The sequence below is a fragment of the Amblyraja radiata genome, chromosome 21 (assembly GCF_010909765.2).
Source record: "Amblyraja radiata isolate CabotCenter1 chromosome 21, sAmbRad1.1.pri, whole genome shotgun sequence".
Lineage (NCBI taxonomy): Eukaryota > Metazoa > Chordata > Chondrichthyes > Rajiformes > Rajidae > Amblyraja > Amblyraja radiata.
Genome location: NC_045976.1, coordinates 2,364,571 through 2,382,030, shown reverse-complemented (window position 1 = coordinate 2,382,030; position 17,460 = coordinate 2,364,571). Strand labels below are relative to the sequence as shown.

At 45.1% G+C, this 17,460-nt stretch overlaps 1 protein-coding gene across 1 annotated transcript in view; it reads left to right on the top strand.

Moving 5' to 3' along the window:
* cfap54 (cilia and flagella associated protein 54) overlaps positions 1-17,460 on the top strand; it is a 343,797-nt gene that overhangs the window by 322,452 nt on the left and 3,885 nt on the right. Inside the window, exons 52-55 of the mRNA XM_033039312.1 lie at positions 4-174; positions 2,205-2,311; positions 9,805-9,976; positions 16,924-16,998. Of these exons, the coding sequence (XP_032895203.1) occupies positions 4-174; positions 2,205-2,311; positions 9,805-9,976; positions 16,924-16,998 (525 nt within the window). The remainder of the gene's footprint in view (positions 1-3; positions 175-2,204; positions 2,312-9,804; positions 9,977-16,923; positions 16,999-17,460) is intronic.

The window sequence follows — 17,460 nt, the reverse complement described above, 5'->3', positions numbered from 1 at the left end:
CAGATTTACACAAGTGTCTTTGGTGAGCATACACTGACAACACCAGAAACCAGCTACATCGGTCAAATCACATCGAAGATCAGTATGGCAGTGCATTCTAAAGACAAAGAGCTACGAGTCCAATGGTTCATGCCACCTTTGGGAGTGTCCTCTTCCATTTGTGACACCCAAAAGGTACAAAACAGCATAAGTGGCCAGCTAGATGTAGCAATGAATGTTGATAACTCTAAATTCCCAGACTGTGAATAGAGATGTTTGTGTACCATTGGTCTGGAGAACTACTGGAGTGAATTTTGTGGCTCAATTCCTTTGTATACCCAACGGAAAATTTGGTGTTATTTCCAATGTAACTGGGGTAATATGCAGGTGCAATGGAAACTCGAGTGTGGCATAGTGAATGCTATGTTCTGGCAACATTTGAGATGACCAACAGATAAGAGTCATACGCCACCAAAACAGAAACTTTAGCCCTATGTGGCAAACGTTTTTAAAATGAATAGCACAGTGGCGCAGCGATAGAATTACTGCCTTACAGCGCATACAGCGCCAGAGACCTGGGTTCGATCCTAACTACGGGTGCTGTCTGTACGGAGTTTGTACATTCTCCCCATGAACCACAAGGGTTTTCTCCAAGATCTTCGGTTTCTTCCCACACGCCAAAGACGTACAGGTTTGTTATAGAAACTTACAAAATTCTTAAGGGGTTGGACAGGCTAGATGCAGGAAGATTGTTCCCGATGTTGGGGAAGTCCAGGACAAGGGGTCACAGCTTAAGGGTAAGGGGGAAATCCTTTAAGACCGAGATGAGAAAAACATTTTTCACACAGAGAGTGGTGAATCTCTGGAACTCTCTGCCACAGAGGGTAGTTGAGGCCAGTTCATTGGCTATATTTAAGAGGGAGTTAGATGTGGCCCTTGTGGCTAAAGGGATCAGGGGGTATGGAGAGAAGGCAGGTACGGGATACTGAGTTGGATGATCAGCCATGATCATATTGAATGGCGGTGCAGGCTCGAAGGGCCGAATGGCCTACTCCTGCACCTATTGTCTATGTATCTATGTATGGTCACGACACACAGCTTATTTATTTATTTTACTTTTATTTTTCATCGGTTGGAGCTGCATACTAAATCTCGTTGCACTGACGTGCAATGACAATAAGATATATTATTATTATTATTATTATTATTACTTTAATTGGCAATGTAAATTGTCCCTAGGTTGTGTAGTGTTGTGTTAATATGCGGGAATTGCTGGTCGGTGCCGACTCGGTGGGCCGAAGGGCCTGTTTCAGCACTATCTCTAAACTAAACTAAAATGAACACAGTCGTCTTTATCAAGTTGAAACTTTATCTTCAGACATTATGCTGACTTAAATTAAAAGAAAACTTCTTTCAAGATATATGGAGAAAACCTTCCAAATGCTCCAGCAGTCTGAATGGCAAGTTGTACCAAAAGGTTTTGTAGTAATATATAAGGCCATGGAGTCAAGGGATATCATCAAATCTCGGATGTTTGCTTGTGGTACATAGGTTGGGAAATAGAGATTGTTTGCTTGAGGTAGACCCAAACAGCTGGAGTAACTCAGCAGGTTAGGCGGTATCTCTGGAGAAAAGGAATAGATGATGTTACGGATCAAGACTCTTAAGACCCTTCCTTTTGTCCAGGGATGCTTCCTGACTGGTTGAGTTACTCCAGTTTTTTGTTCTCTTCATTGTATGCGTACAGTTCCTTCCTTCCATTGTTTGCATGAGATAATTGGCTGAGAGAATGATTTGCAAAGGAAAACAACCTTTAAAAGGGGCAACATTTTAATGAATGAATGAATGAATAAGTTTATTGGACAAGTATTCACATACAAGAAATTTGCCTTGGTGCTCCGCCTGCAAGTAACAACATGACATACAGTGACAGTTAAGAATGATACATAAAACATTAAACATTAATAATAAAACACTATTGATTAAACATGTGAATAAAATAACAGAGCAAAAGGAGGCTACAGATTTTTGGTTATTGAGTAGAGCTACGACTCGTGGAAAACAGCTGATTTTATGTCTGGCTGTGGCAGCTTTGACAGTCCGGAGTCGCCTTCCAAAGGGAAGTGATTCAAAGAGTTTGAGGCCAGGGTGAGAGGGGTCAGATATGATCTTGCCCGCTTAAATAACCTTAACCTAAAATTATGTGTTTTGTTTGCTTCAACTAGATCTTATTTTTGTACGCCTATAACGTAAAACCGATTACACTAATCAGCGTCAGGAGCAGCACCTTGACTAATGCTTTCTGTGGTTACAAGTGGATTTATTTAAAAAGGTACATATATATTTTTTTGTCAAAATGTATAATCTTTATAAACTGAATGAATGACTTTGTTTCTTGACTATCACAGCAGAAGGTTAATTATCTTAAGAGAAGCAATGTTCATTAAACCTATATCAATATGGACGTGATAGTATATTAAACAGTTATAGGGCCCCTGCTTTTTTCACTGTACTTACTTCCTCTGGGCTCCATTCTTAGAAAGCATGGCATCTCTTTTCATTGTTATGCTGATGATAGCCAACTATATATGCCGCTGAGGAAGGAAGATGCCTTTTCTGTCAAATCACTTCTGTCTTGTCTTGATGACATTAAGTCCTGGATGGCCCTAAACTTTCTAGGATTTAATGAAAAGAAGACAGAGGTGATATTGTTTGGTCCCAATGGTTGCCGTGAACCTCCCCCTGTTGACTTCGGTCCCCTGGCACGGTATGTGAAGCCAACAGTTTTAAACCTAGGTTTTAGGATGGACAGTGATTTTAAATTAGATCATCAAATTAAGTGGTTAAGTCCAGCTTCTTTCACTTAAGGCAGCTGGCAAAGGTGAAGCCCATTCTTGAGCGGCAGCATTTTGAAACAGTAATCCATGCCTTTATCACGTCTAGGCTGGATTACTGTAACGCACTCTATTTTGGAGTTGCTCGATCTTCCCTGGCTCGTCTCCAGTTGGTTCAAAATGCTGCTGCTCGCCTTTTGACTGGAACTCGAAAGAGGGAGCACATAACGCCAATTCTGGCCTCCCTCCACTGGCTCCCGGTGCACTTTCGAGTTCAGTTTAAAATTCTTTTATTTGTTTTTAAATCTTTAAATGGGCTCGCCCCGCCTTACCTCTCTGAGCTGCTTCATCCGGTGCCTCAGGTCAGCTGATCAGCTGCTCCTGGAGGTACTGAGGTCTAAGCGGAAGCTCAGAGGGGATAGAGCCTTCTCTGTTGCTGCTCCGGCGCTATGGAACACTCTGCCGTTGCACATCAGACAGGCCCCCTCACTGTCCATCTTCAAAACCAGTCTTAAAACACATTTATATTCCTTGGCTTTTGACCCTGCTTGAGACTTTGCTCCTGTTTTAGTGCTTTTAATGTTTTTAATTTTATTGTTTTTTACTCTCTCTTTTAATGTTTTTAATGTTGTGTAATAATTTTTTGTCCATGATTACTCATGTACAGCACTTTATTGAAACAGTGGTTGTCTTTAAAGTGCTCTATAAATAAAGTTATTATTATTATTATTATAGTTATTATCCTTAAATGATTAATTTCACTCAAGAGTGATCTTCACATAGATATGTTAAATTGCAGAATTTTAGTCGTGGAGTTACAGAGCATGGAAACAGGCCTGTGGACCCAACTCGTTGATGCTGATCAAGATGCCCATCTAAGTTAATCCCATTTGCCCGCATTCAGCCCACATCACCATACACCAGTGCAAATGTCTTTGAAATGGTGTTGTTGTACTTGCCTCAACTACTTTCTCTATATATGCTCCACATTCTTTGAGAAGATGCCCCTCAGTTGCTTTTTAAATCCTTCGCCTCTCACCTAAAACATATGCCCTAAAGTTTTTAACTTCCCTTCCCTGAGAAAAATATTGTGTACATTAACTTTAACTATGCACCTCAAGCTTTTACATACGTCTATAAAGTACCCCGTCTCCTACTCTCTAATGCATAAAGTCTTAGCTTGCCCAACCTCTTCCTAGATCAGGTCCTTGAGTCTTGACAGCGTTCTCTTTCCAGCTTAATCCATCTTTCTAAAGCAGGGTGATTGCTGGAGTAGGGCGGCAAATTGATGGAGCTGGTAGAGCTAGTCTCACAGCGCTAGAGACCCAGGTTCAATCCTAACCCTTGGTGCTGTCTGCATGGAGTTTGCACGTTCTTCCTGTGACCGGATTTCCCCGGGCACTCTGGTTTCCTCCCACATCCCAAAGACGAGTGGGTTTGTAGGTTAATTAGCCTCTATAAATTGCCATTAGTGTGTAGGGAGTAACTCAGCGGGTCAGACAGCATCTCTGGAGAAAAGGAATAGGTGACGTTTCAGGTCGAGACCCTTCTCCGGTGGCACTGCGAGTCAGCTACCTCGCCTGCAGCAGGTTCATTGTTTTGACTTTTTTGTTTTTTTTAGTATGTTGAAAAATATGTTTAAGTGTTTCTCTGTATGTCTTGTGTGGGGGGTGGTGGGAGGGAATAAGGGGAAACCATTTTCAGGCACCTACCTCGACGGAGATGCAACTTTCTTCCTTGTCGCTTCTTCGCCCCCCTCCTCGCGGCTTTACAAGTTCAAGTTGAAGTTACATTTGTTGTCACATGCACCAATTGGTACAGTGAGATTTGAGTTACCATACAGCCATACGAATAAAAAGAACACAATACACGATAGAATTTACCATGAACATCCCCACACGGCAGATTCAACGTTTCCCACCGTGAGGGAAGGCAATAAAGTTCAGTCATCTTCCTCCTTGTTCACCCGTGGTCGGGGCCTTTGAACCCTCTGCAGTCGCCACTACGATGGCCCGATGTTCAGGCCTTCTTGCCGGGATGATTGGAGCTCCGGCGTCGGAACGGAAGAGCGCACTCAGTTTCCGAATCTGTCGCTTGTTACCGGAGACCGCGGCTTCCGAAGTCCACAAGCCGAGCTGGGTGGAGCTGCAACACTGGCGACACCCGGCAAAGGGTTCCTGGCCTCCGTGATGTTAAAGTCAGCGCCGCCCGAGGCCCGCAACCACAGCTCCATGGTGTTAATCAGCAGGCCCAACAGCTGGTTTGATGCACGGGGCCAGAGCTTCAGCAGCGGCACAGTGGGGACATTAACATCGCGGACACCCATGCCGGGGGTTGCCGGAGAAGCGCTCTGGCCGCCGGCCTGCGCCCTACAACATCTTGGAGCCTCGGTCTGTGGAGCTTCTGGCGGCAGGCATGGAGCGGACCTTTCATCGTGGAGAAGAGCTCCAACCACCGGTCTGCGGCCTACAACATCTAGAAGCCACGGTCTCTGGTAAGGAGCTGGCCTATTTGGGAGCTCCAGGGCGTGTGCTCGACCTGTCCCAACGTCGGCGTTCCAACCATCCCGACCAGAGGGCTTGAACATTAGGCCCTCCGTAGCGGCGGCTACGGAGGGTCAAGGCCCCGACCACGGGTGAACAAGGGAGGAGGAGGAGAACTGTGAACTGTATTGCCTTCCACCAATTGGAGAATGCTGTGGTGGATGTCTGTGTTGAATTATATTGTGTATTGTGTCCTTTTTTAATTGTAACGCGGCATGGTAAATTACATTTCACTGCACCTTATGGTGCATGTGACAAATAAATTTGAACTTGAACTTCTACAGACTGAGGGAAACAAGAGATATAGATGGTGAGATGGAGAGATATAGAACAAATGAATGAAAGATTTGGCAAGGTGAAAATGAGTTACAGCCAATGAGACTCAACAGGACGACAGTGAAACTAGTACGTCGACTTGGGTTGGGGAGTGACCGAGAGAGGGTTACTTGAAGTTAGAGAAATCAATATCATAATGCTGAGTTGTAAGCTGCACAAGCAAAATATGAGGTGCTGTTCAGCACCTTCAGAGGATCAGCAGCTCATAACAGCTGTATGAATATTTATTTCTCTAACTTTGGAAAAGGAAAGTGGCGAGCCAAGGCCTGGGAGAAAATAGGTCGCCACAGGCGAGGCTTTTTTTTAACAGGCAGATGATTGGAACAAAAGCCAGAGATAAGAACACAGGTTTGCGGATGGAGAGAGAGAGGGAAAGCAAGGGTTACTTGAAGTTAGAGAAGTCGATATTCATACCGTAAACTGCGAAAAATTTATTCCTATGAAGAAAAAAAGGGGTAAGGGTAAGAACAGTCAGCCATGGCTCAGTAAAACTATAAAGGATAGTATTCGGCTGAAGGCAAGGGCATATAAGGTAGCCAGAGGTAGTGGGAGGGTAGAGGATTGGGAAGCATTTAAAGGTCAGCAAAAAGTAACTAAGAGATTAATTAAGACGGGGAAAATAGGCTATGAAAGGAATTTAGCGAACAACATAAAAACTAATAGTAAGAGTTTTTATAGCTATATAAGAAGAAAAAGGGTGGCTAAGGTGAACGTTGGTCCATTGGAGGGTGAGACTGGAGAGTTGTTGGTGGGGAACATGGAAATGGCAAAGGCATTAAACGAGTATTTTGTATCAGTCTTCACCATTGAAGACACAAAAAATATTCCAACGCTGGATAAACAGGAGGCGGTAGGAATGGAGGAGCTAAATACTATTAAGATCACCAAGGAGGTGGTATTAGGGAAATTAATGAGACTGAAGGAGGATAAATCCCCTGGGCCTGATGGATTACATCCAAGGGTCTTGAGGGAGATAGCAGTGGGGATTGTGGATGCATTGGTGATAATTTTCCAAAACTCCCTGGAGGCAGGAACGGTCCCAGTGGATTGGAAAATGGCCAATGTAACACCTATATTTAAAAAAGGAAGTAAACAGAAGGCGGGTAACTATAGACCGGTTAGTCTAACATCGGTGGTGGGTAAAATGTTGGAGACAATTATTAAAGAAACGCTAACGGGCCACTTGGATAAACATGACTTCATCAGACAGAACCAGCATGGTTTTGTGAAGGGGAAATCGTGTTTAACGAATCTGCTCGAATTCTTTGAGGAAGTAACAACTCGGGTGGATAAAGGGGAACCGGTGGATGTGGTATACTTGGACTTCCAAAAGGCTTTTGACAAGGTGCCACATAAGAGACTATTGCTAAAAATGAAAAATTATGGGATTGGGGGTAATATATTAGCATGGGTAGAGGATTGGCTAACGAATAGGAAGCAGAGAGTGGGGATAAATGGTTCATACTCGGGATGGCAACCGGTAACTAGCGGGGTTCCGCAAGGGTCGGTGCTGGGACCCCAGTTGTTCACGATTTATATAAATGATTTGGAGGAGGGAACCAAGTGTAATATATCAAAATTTGCGGACGATACGAAAATGGGAGGGAAAGTAGGGGATGAGGAGGATAGGAAGAGTCTGCAAAAGGATATAGATAAGCTAGGTGAGTGGGCAACAACTTGGCAGATGAAATTTAATACTAATAAATGTGAAGTCATTCACTTTGGGGAAAAAAATGATAGGGCAAGTTATTTTCTAAATGAGGAGGAGCTGCGTTGTAATGCAACGCAAAGGGATCTAGGGGTATTAGTACATGAATCACTAAAAGTCAGTATGCAGGTGCAGCAAGCAATCAGGAAGGCCAATGGAGTTTTGGCCTTTATTGCTAGGGGGATTGAGTATAAAAACACGGAGGTCTTGCTGCAGCTGTACACGGTATTGGTGAGACCACATTTGGAATACTGTGTACAGTTCTGGGGTCCATACTTAAGAAAGGATGTACTAGCCCTGGAGGCAGTGCAGCGAAGGTTTACAAGATTAATTCCTGCAATGAGGGGATTGACATATGAGGAAAGGTTAAGTAAGCTGGGACTCTACTCTTTGGAGTTTAGAAGAATGAGAGGCGATCTCATTGAAACGTATAAGATCGTGAGGGGCCTTGATCGGGTGGATGCACCGAGGATGTTCCCAATGATCGGGGAGGCTAGAACTAGGGGACATAGTTGCAGAGTGAGGGGGGGCTCTTTTAAAACTGAGATGAGGAAGAACTTCTTCACCCAGAGAGTGGTTAGTTTGTGGAATTCACTGCCCCAGGGAGCAGTGGAAGCAGAAACGTTAAATATATTTAAGTCGAAAATAGATGGTTTTTTAGCTGCCAAGGGGATAAGGGGCTACGGGGAGAGGGCAGGGATATGGACCTAGGTATGGTTAGTATAGTAGACCTGAGTGATCTCCTGGACAAATGTCGATCGCCTGGATTGGGGTCGGAGAGGAATTTCCCGGATTTTTTTCCCGAATTGGACCTGGGTTTTTATCCGTTTTTTTGCCTCCCCCAGGAGATCACGCGGTTCTTGGGGTGGAGAGGGGTGATAGCGGTATAAAGGGGAGGGTAGTGTCTTGTATTCTGTGTCTTGTGTCTACTGTTTGTGGGTAAGTGTGTCTGTTTGGTGTTCAGCCATGAGTGAATGGCGGTGCGGGCTCGACGGACCTGGTGGTCTACTCTCGCACCTACTTTCTATGATTCTATGATTCTAAGTGAAAGTGAGTTCAGTGACAGAGACTTCCTGGAAATAGAAAATACCATACAAATGAGAAGATGTGGGTATACGAAGATGAGTTATAGGCATCTCAGAAAGAGAGGCTTCTTTAAATTAGAAAGTAAACCCTGGGATGTGACAGGCAGTTCCAACTATCAACAGGTACAGGTCTGCCTTCAGTCAGAGGGCAGTATAAAAGAATTGGGTGGATCAGGATTGTGGGACAGAGATAGGATAAATGCTTACACTGCTTTCTAAAAATGGAATAAATTCTGAAAGCATCCCAAAATATCATGCAGCAATTTTATTTTGCAAATCGATCATGTGCACGGACTAATGAACTTTCCAAAGTAACCTTTATCCAAACAAATATTTTTGCTGCAATTTTTGTAATAAAGCTAGCATTGGAACTCCACTATCATAAGTTCATAAGTGATAGCAGCAGAATTAATCCATTCGGCCCATCAAATCTACTCTGCCATTCAATCATGGCTGATCTATCTCTCCTTCCTAACCCCATTCTCCTGCCTTCTCCCCATAACCCCCAACACCCGTACTAATCAGGAATCTATCTATCTCTGCCTTAAAAATAACAATCTAATCCAAATATCCTATCAATCAATGTTGAATGGATTGACAATCTTTTTCAATAACTTCTTTATACTTGGGGAAAAAAAGTTCTGCAGTAACTCAGCGGTTCAAGAAGCATCTGTGGAGAACATGGATAGATGACATTTTGGGTCAGGACCCTTGTTCAGACAATCACCATTAGAGACATAGAAACATAGAAAATAGGTGCAGGAGGAGGCTATTCGGCCCTTCGAGCCAGCACTGCCATTCATTGTGATCATGGCTGATCGTCCCCAATCAATAACCCATGCCTGCCTTCTCCCCATATCCCTTGATTCCGCTAGCCCCTAGAGCTCTATCTAAGTCTCTCTTAAATCCATCTAGTGATTTGGCCTCCACTGCCCTCTGTGGCAGGGAATTCCACAAATTCACAACTCTCTGGGTGAAAAAGTTTTTTCTCACTTCAGTCTTAAATGGCCTCCCTTTTGTTCTAAAACTGTGGCCCCTGGTTCTGGACTCGCCCAACATTGGGAACATTTTTTCTGCATCTAGCTTGTCCAGTCCTTTTATAATTTTATATGTTTCTATAAGAAATCCCCTCATCCTTCTAAACTCCAGTGTATACAAATGAATTAAAGAATACATTCTTTACAGTTTGTTGCTGCAGGGGATGGGAAAGGGCTGAAGATGGAGTGTAGGGATGAGTCGACAGGGTTCTACAGTTATGAATTCCCATGGTCTCGCATTCCAATGAACACTGAATCTATAACGTTTCTCCAATACTCCAGACTAATTTTGTTGCGCAAGAAACTGTCTGCATTGATACAAAAGGCTGAGATGTACTTGCAACCGGAAATTTCAAGATCTGCTTCAATCCAACGCAGTTTTCACAGACTAAGGCAAAGGTACACTCGAACAGACTCTGCAATGAATATTAGAAAACTACCCACACAAACAGAAGTAAGTTGAAATAGATATGATCATACCAGTTCTTATTCTTAATTTGTATAATTTTTTGGAAGCACTCCTGTTGTCATTAAGATAATATTCATCAATTGTGAAATTGCAAATGTTGTGCTCTTTTTTTATTTAAAGATAGACTTTATTCAAGTAATAAATATATACAATACAGGAATCGTGCAAAAAATTCATCCAACATTTTCGGAGGCTATACAAGCATTCAATACTGTTTACACACATTGCACAAATTACACATTTATCCCCCATCATTGCCACTCATGTGGCCCACTGCCGTGGAATCCCTTCCCTTATTTTGAGGGGTATCTCCACCACATCCTGCCCCCCATGTCCTGCAGCGGAAGGACCCTAGACTGGGATCCTCCCCCACCGAGCCTTGCCGTTGGCTGCACCGAGCTTCAGCGCGTCCCTCAGCACGTACTCCTGCAGTCTGCAGCGGGCCAGTCGGCAACATTCCCTGACGGACATCTCGCTCCGCTGGGTGGTGAACAACGCTCGGGCAGACTAAAGAGCGTCTTTCACCGAGTTGATGACCTTCCAGCAGCACTCGATGTCAGTCTCTGAATGGGGCCTTGGGAAAGTCCGTAAATCACAGAGTCCTCTGTGACGGAACTGTTCGAAATAAATCGTGACAGAGACCCTTGCAAACCTCTCCAAATTTTCTTTGGAAATCCACATTATGCAAAGTGGTGGGCAACCGTCTCCTATCCATAACAGCCGTCCCGAAGGCAGCGTGTGCTGGTATTGAGGTTCTGATGGTGCAGGAAGGATCTGAGTGGGAGGGCTCCCCTCACCGCCAGCCAAGCCTGGTCTTGGTACTTGTTGATGAGGTCTGGTGATGAGGCATTTTGCCAGACAAGCTGGGCAGTCTGCTGTGGGAACCACGCCACCGGATCCATGGAGTCATTTCCCTGCAGTGCCTGCAGGACATTCCGTGCTGACCACTGCCCAATGGACTTGTGGTCAAAGGTGTTGGTCCGAAAGAACCTTTCCACTAACGACAGAAGGGGCGGCAATGTCCAGCTGACTGGCACATTGCGTGGCATCTGCACCAGGCCCATCCTTCGCAACACAGGTTATAGATTTTTCCCCGTGTGCTCTCCAAAATGGGCTTTGGGGAGAGAATCAAAAATTGGATCCAACTGCTCTACACTGATATCTGTAGTGCAGTCCAAATCAATGGGTGGGAATCAGTTGCTTCCACAGCTCCAGTTTCTTCCTCACCTTGGGTATCAACTCCAGCCAGTTCTTGTCAAGCTGGAGAGTCTGGACCAACCACTGACCCTAGAGGAGCTGACTGGCTCTGTCCGTTCCTTTGACTCGAGTAAAACTCCCGGAAGCAATGGTTTACCGGCCGAGTTGTATTCAGCTCTGTGGGACTGGGTGGGCCCGGACCTGCTGGACATGTACAATGACATGCTTCTAGCCAGTAGCATGTCAGACTCTGAGGAAAGGCAGCATCATGCTAATCTACAAGCAGAAGGGGGAGATGAATGACATAAGGAATTAGAGACCCATCACATTGTAATGTTGTTGATTACAAGATCATGTCTAAGGCTATCGCCAACCGGGTCAAGTCTGCTCTGAGATGGGTGATCCACCAAAAACCTGTGCTGTGCCTGGCAGGAAAATCTCAGGCAGCCTGGCACTGCTGCGAGATACCATTGCCTACGTGCAGGACAGACTGGTGGATGCCTGCCTAGCAGCTTGGACCAGGAGAAGGCCTTCGACAGGATATCGCACATGTACATGAGGGACGTGCTCTCCAAAATGGGCTTTATACAATACAATACAATACAATACAATTCAATTTATTGTCATTTGGACCCCTTGAGGTCCAAACGAAATGCCGTTTCTGCAGCCATACATTACAAACAAATAGACCCAAGACACAACATAATTTACATAAACATCCATCACATCGCTATGATGGAAGGCCAAAAAAACTTCTCTCTCCACTGCACTCTCCCCCCCCCCCCCCCCGGATGTCAGAGTCAAAGTCAAAGCCCCCGGCGGGCGATGGCGATTGTCCCGTGGCCATTAAAGCCACGCCGGGTGATGCAGGGTCGCACACCGGGTCTTGGTGTTAGAGCCCCCGGCGTGCGCTCGCAGAGACCCGCCGCCATTCCAAGCCGCGCGGGGCGGTGCTGTAAGGCCCCGCTCAGGAGCTCTTCAACCCCGCAACTCGGGCGGGAGAAGTCGCCGCTGCGGAAGCCCCGAAAAGCGGTCTCCCTCCAGGGTCCCGCGGGCTCCCGGTGTCGCCGTCCGCCAAACCCGCAGTTGCAGCCACCGAATCTCCGGGGGTCGGGTCGCAGCAGCGTCCACCACAGCTCCACCCGCTCTGGACTCGGCCAGTTCCGCGACGGTGAGGTGAGTAATCGGCACCAGAGCTCCCGGTCTTCCTGTTGGAGGCCGCTCCTCGTTGCAGCCCAACGACAACGGAGACCCGACAAAGAAAAGGTCGGGTCTCCCGTGCAGGGAGAGATTTAAAAGTTACCCCCAAAGGGGAGGGAAGGCTTTGGGGAGGGAATCAAAAATTGGATCCAACTGCTCTACACTGATATCTGTAGTGCAGTCCAAATCAATGGGTGGGAATCAGGCAGCTTCCCCGTCAGGTCTGGAGTCAGGCAGGGTTGCCCTCTCTTCTCTGTCTTGTTCGTCTGTTGCATTGTACCTTTTGCCAGGTCCACCAGGAAGGACACGAGCATAAGAGGAGTGACATTGCCAGGCAGTGGGGGCACTCAGGTCAGTTTGGCGGTAGACAAAAATGCTGGAGAAACTCAGCGGGTGAGTCAACATCTATGGAGCGAAGGAAAAAGGCAACGTTTCAGGTCGAGACCATTTTCCAATGACAGAGGCCTGAACAGAATGTCTAGTTATAACCATATAACAATTACAGCACGGAAACAGGCCATCTCGACCCTACAAGTCCATGCCGAACAATTATTTTCCCCTATTCCCATCTACCTGCACTCAGACCATAACCCTCCATTCCTTTCCCATCTATATGCCTATCCAATTTATTTTTAAATGATAAAATCGAACCTGCCTCCACCACTTCCACTGGAAGCTCATTCCACACAGCTACCACTCTCTGAGTAAAGAAGTTCCCCCTCATGTTACCCCTAAACTTCTGTCCCTTAATTCTGAAGTCATGTCGTCTTGTTTGAATCTTCCCTACTCTCAATGGGAAAAGCTTGTCCACGTCAACTCTGTCTATCCCTCTCATCATTTTAAAGACCTCTATCAAGTCCCCCCTAAACCTTCTGTGCTCCAGAGAATAAAGACCTAACTTATTCAACCTTTCTCTGTAAATTAGTTGCTGAAACCCAGGCAACATTCTAGTAAATCTCCTCTGTGCTCTCCCTATTTTGTTGGCATCCTTCCTATAATTGGGCGACCAAAATTATACACCATACTCCAGAATTGGTCTCACCAATGCCTTGTACAATTTTAACATTACATCCCAACTTCTATACTCAATGCTCTGATTTATAAAGGCTAGCATACCAAAAGCTTTCTTTACCACACTATCTATATGAGATTCCACCTTCAGGGAACTATGCACAGTTATTCCTAGATCCCTCTGTTCAACTGCATTCCTCAATTTGGTCTAGTTGGTCTAGTTCAGTCTGAAGAAGGGTCTCGACCCAAAACTTTGCCTTTCTCCTTCGCTTCATGGATGCTGCCTCATCCGCTGAGTTTCTCCAGCATTTTTGTCGACCTTCGATGTTCTAGCATCTGCAGATCCATCTTAAACAACAGGTCAGTTTGGCGATCAGTTTGATCAAATCGCCCTGATAACGGAAGGTTCGAGTGCCCCGACCGCGGGATAACAAAGAAGGGAAGAAAATGTAACTTTTTTTGCCTTCCATCATAGAAACATAGAAAATAGGTGCAGGAGTAGGCCATTCGGCCATTCGAGCCTGCACCATTAAATATGATCATGGCTGATCATCCAACTCAGTATCCTGTACCTGCCTTCTCTCCATACCCCCTGATCCCTTTAGTCACGGGCCATATCTAACTCCCTCTTAAATATAGCCAATGACTGACCTCAACTACCTTCTGTGGCAGAGAATTCCACAGATTCACCACTCTCTGTGCAAAAAATGATTTTCTCATCTCGGACCTAAAAGACTTCTCCCTTATCCTTATACTGTGACCCCTTGTTCTGGACTTCCCCAACATCGGGAACAATCTTCCTGCATCTAGCCTGTCCAACCCCTTAAGAATTTTGTAAGTTTCTATAAGATTCCCCCTCAATCTTCTAAATTTTAGCGAGTACAAGCCGAGTCTATCCAGTCTTTCTTCATATGAAAGTCCTGCCATCCCAGGAATCTTCTGGTGAACCTTCTCTGTACTTCCTCTATGGCAAGAATGTCTTTCCTCAGATTAGGAGACCAAAACTGTACGCAATACACCAGGTGTGGTCTCACCAAGACCCTGGACAACTGCAGTAGAACATCCCTGCTCTTATACTCAAATCCTTTTGCTATGAATGCTAACATACCATTCCCTTTCTTCATGGCCTGCTGCACCTGCATGTTGTTATTGGTGTCCAGAAGACCATGCTAGATCTGGTATCTCAATCTGCAAACATCTTTTATCTCAATCAGCAAATTATTTCAGTAAAGAATAAAAATCATTAGAAAATACTTCATCCCACCTCCCTCAGACCATTGAAGCCAGTGTACGAGATAACACAGGGCAAGTATTGACACTTAAGAGGGTGTTATGTTCTGTGCCAGGATCTCTGGAGAGAAGGAATGGGTGACGTTTCGGGTCGACCCTTCTTCAGACTGATAGAGTAGATACACAGAGTCTTTAACCCAGAGTAGGGAATCAAGAACCAGAGTCAGAACCAGAGTCATAGGTTCAAGGTGAGAAGGGAAAGATTTCATAGGAATCTGAGAAAAAGATTTTCAGAAATGTCCTCATATTTTCTTCTGGAATGTTTATCCGCAAGGGAAAATGTGATGGATGCAGAAGTTGCTGTCTTCTTGGTTCTGAACATCAACATCTCTGATAAAGGAAATTCATGATAAAGACTTTCAAACTGCAGAAGGACTGCAATGCAAGTCCTCTGAAAAACTGCTGTCATTAAGGGAGATGCAGAAGCTGTACTCTCCTGTATGTTGTGCATTTGTTTGTCTGGTAATTCTCAAATACTTTGTTGACAAAGTACAAAGATGGAGCCAATGTACAGTATGCTACAAATAGGCCACCTCAAACCTATTTAAATATGTCCACCATGAACAGAAAATGCAGACTTTTAATTGAACTGCAATCCACTCTGGGTTGGATTATACAGGGGCATTCAACCAAGTAAACAAGGCAAGGAATGGACTGTTCTCAGTGTGAAGAATAATCAATTGAAGAGTGGTGTCTTTTTACAGTGAGCAATTTTCCTTTGCTGAATTGTTGAACCTCATAGTTAGTCATGTGAAGCCAGTGCCTAGCGAAACTAGGTTATACAAAGGGAAATGAAATTAGAAAATACTGGAAACACTCAGCAGGTCCAGCAGCATCTTTGGGTGTGGGAAGAGAAAGATAATTTTACTTCAGAGTCACGTGAGTGACTACATGAAGATCCCGCCAGCACGCAGGCGCGAAGCTTAGGGCCTCGACATCTAGGGGGGGCCTCGGAGAGCCGGATCTACCACTAGGCTTCATAGGCTGAAGCCTAGGGCCTCGAAATCTAGGGGGCCTCCGGCCAAGGCAGGACACCTACCATTCAACTCTGGGCGGGCCCCCCTCTCTATCTCTCTCTCTCCATCTCCCCCCGCCATCCGTGTCCGGGTCGCCGGGCTCCGCTCACTCCTCATCCGCCGGCACGGCAGGCCGCCGTGCACATGCGCATTGCTGCGGCCTACACGTCCTCCCCCTGCACATGCGCACAACCACGGCCAGCACATCATCGGCCGCCCTGCGCATGCGTAATGCAACGGCAACTGGTCGGCGCTGGGCACTTTCTCCCTCGCTTCGCTTTGAATTGTGGGAGATTTGGCCGCCATGGCTGTCCGGTCGCTGCCTCGCCGCCAGCGCTGAAAACCAACGCGGAGGGGGCCTCACAAGTGGAACAGCTTAGGGCCTCTCTTCATCTAAATCCGGCCCTGGAAACAGGTCATTCGACCCAACTTGCTTTCACCGGCCAACATGTCCCATCTACACTAGTCCCACCTACCTGCTTTGGCTCATATCCCTCTTAACCCGTCTATCCATGTACCTGTCTAATTGTTTCATAAACATTGTGATAGTGTTTTAGCCAACAGGCACTTCATTTCATGAATTTGGTTCATTAGTTCATTAATTCTTGGAGCAGAATTAGACCATTCGGCCCATCAAGTCTACTCTGCTATTCAATCATGGCTGATCGATCTTTCCCTCTCAATCCCATTCTCCTGCCTTCTCCCCATAACCCCTGACACCCGCACAAGAATCTGTCAATCTCCGCTGTAAAAATATTCAATAAATTCCACAGATGCACCGCCCTCTGACTAAAGAAATTCCTCATCATCTCCTTTCTAAGACATGTTGTTTTATTCTGAGGCCACGGCCTCTGGCCATACTCTCCCACTGATGGAAACATCCTCTCTATATCCACTCTATCCAGATTCACGAGAGATGGGCATAACAATATAGAATTTAGATCCAACAGAAAAACAATAATCAATAGATTATAATTTCAGGATTATGTATGCACAGTGTGACTTCATGGTGTCATTCTTTAGCAGCCATTAATACAATTACGGGCTATTTTTCAAAGTTTTTCTTGTTAACGGTCACATACATTTTAGACACTTAAAAGATCATCCTTCCGTTGAGTGCACTATTGATAGTAAATGGCGTTATTAGTTTGTTAATATATTTTAGCCTATAACATTCTTTATACAATCGATCTTCAAATATTCTAATCCATTTTATAGGAGATGGCTATAAGCATATGCAGAGAAATAAAAGAAATGTTTCTTTCTGGATCGGTCATCAAGCCAGAAACAGAGGTATAGTCACTGGTCTTTGTATTTTTGTATTTGTATTTTTGTTTCCTTCCTTTTGGTCATCTTGACAATGGTTGTCTTTACACCATGAATTATCAACTATCCTGATACTCCAATGAGTTCTTCCAATTTGAGGCTGAATCCTATGAGTCAAAAAAGCCTCACTCCCATCCTGACATTGTTGAATCATCTGACTTCACAGATGTAGAGGTGAAGTTAATTTAGTTTAGTTTAGAGATACAAGGCAGAAACAGCCCCTTCGGCCCACTGAGTCTGTGCCAACCTGCGATCCCCACACGCTAACGCTATCCTACACAAACTAGGGACAATTTACAATTTTACCAAGTCAATTATGTGTGTGGGATGAAACCAGTGCTCCCGGAAAAAGCACACGCAGGTCACAAGGAGAACGTACAAACTCTGTACCGACAGCACCCGTCATCAGGATCAAACATGGGTCTCTGG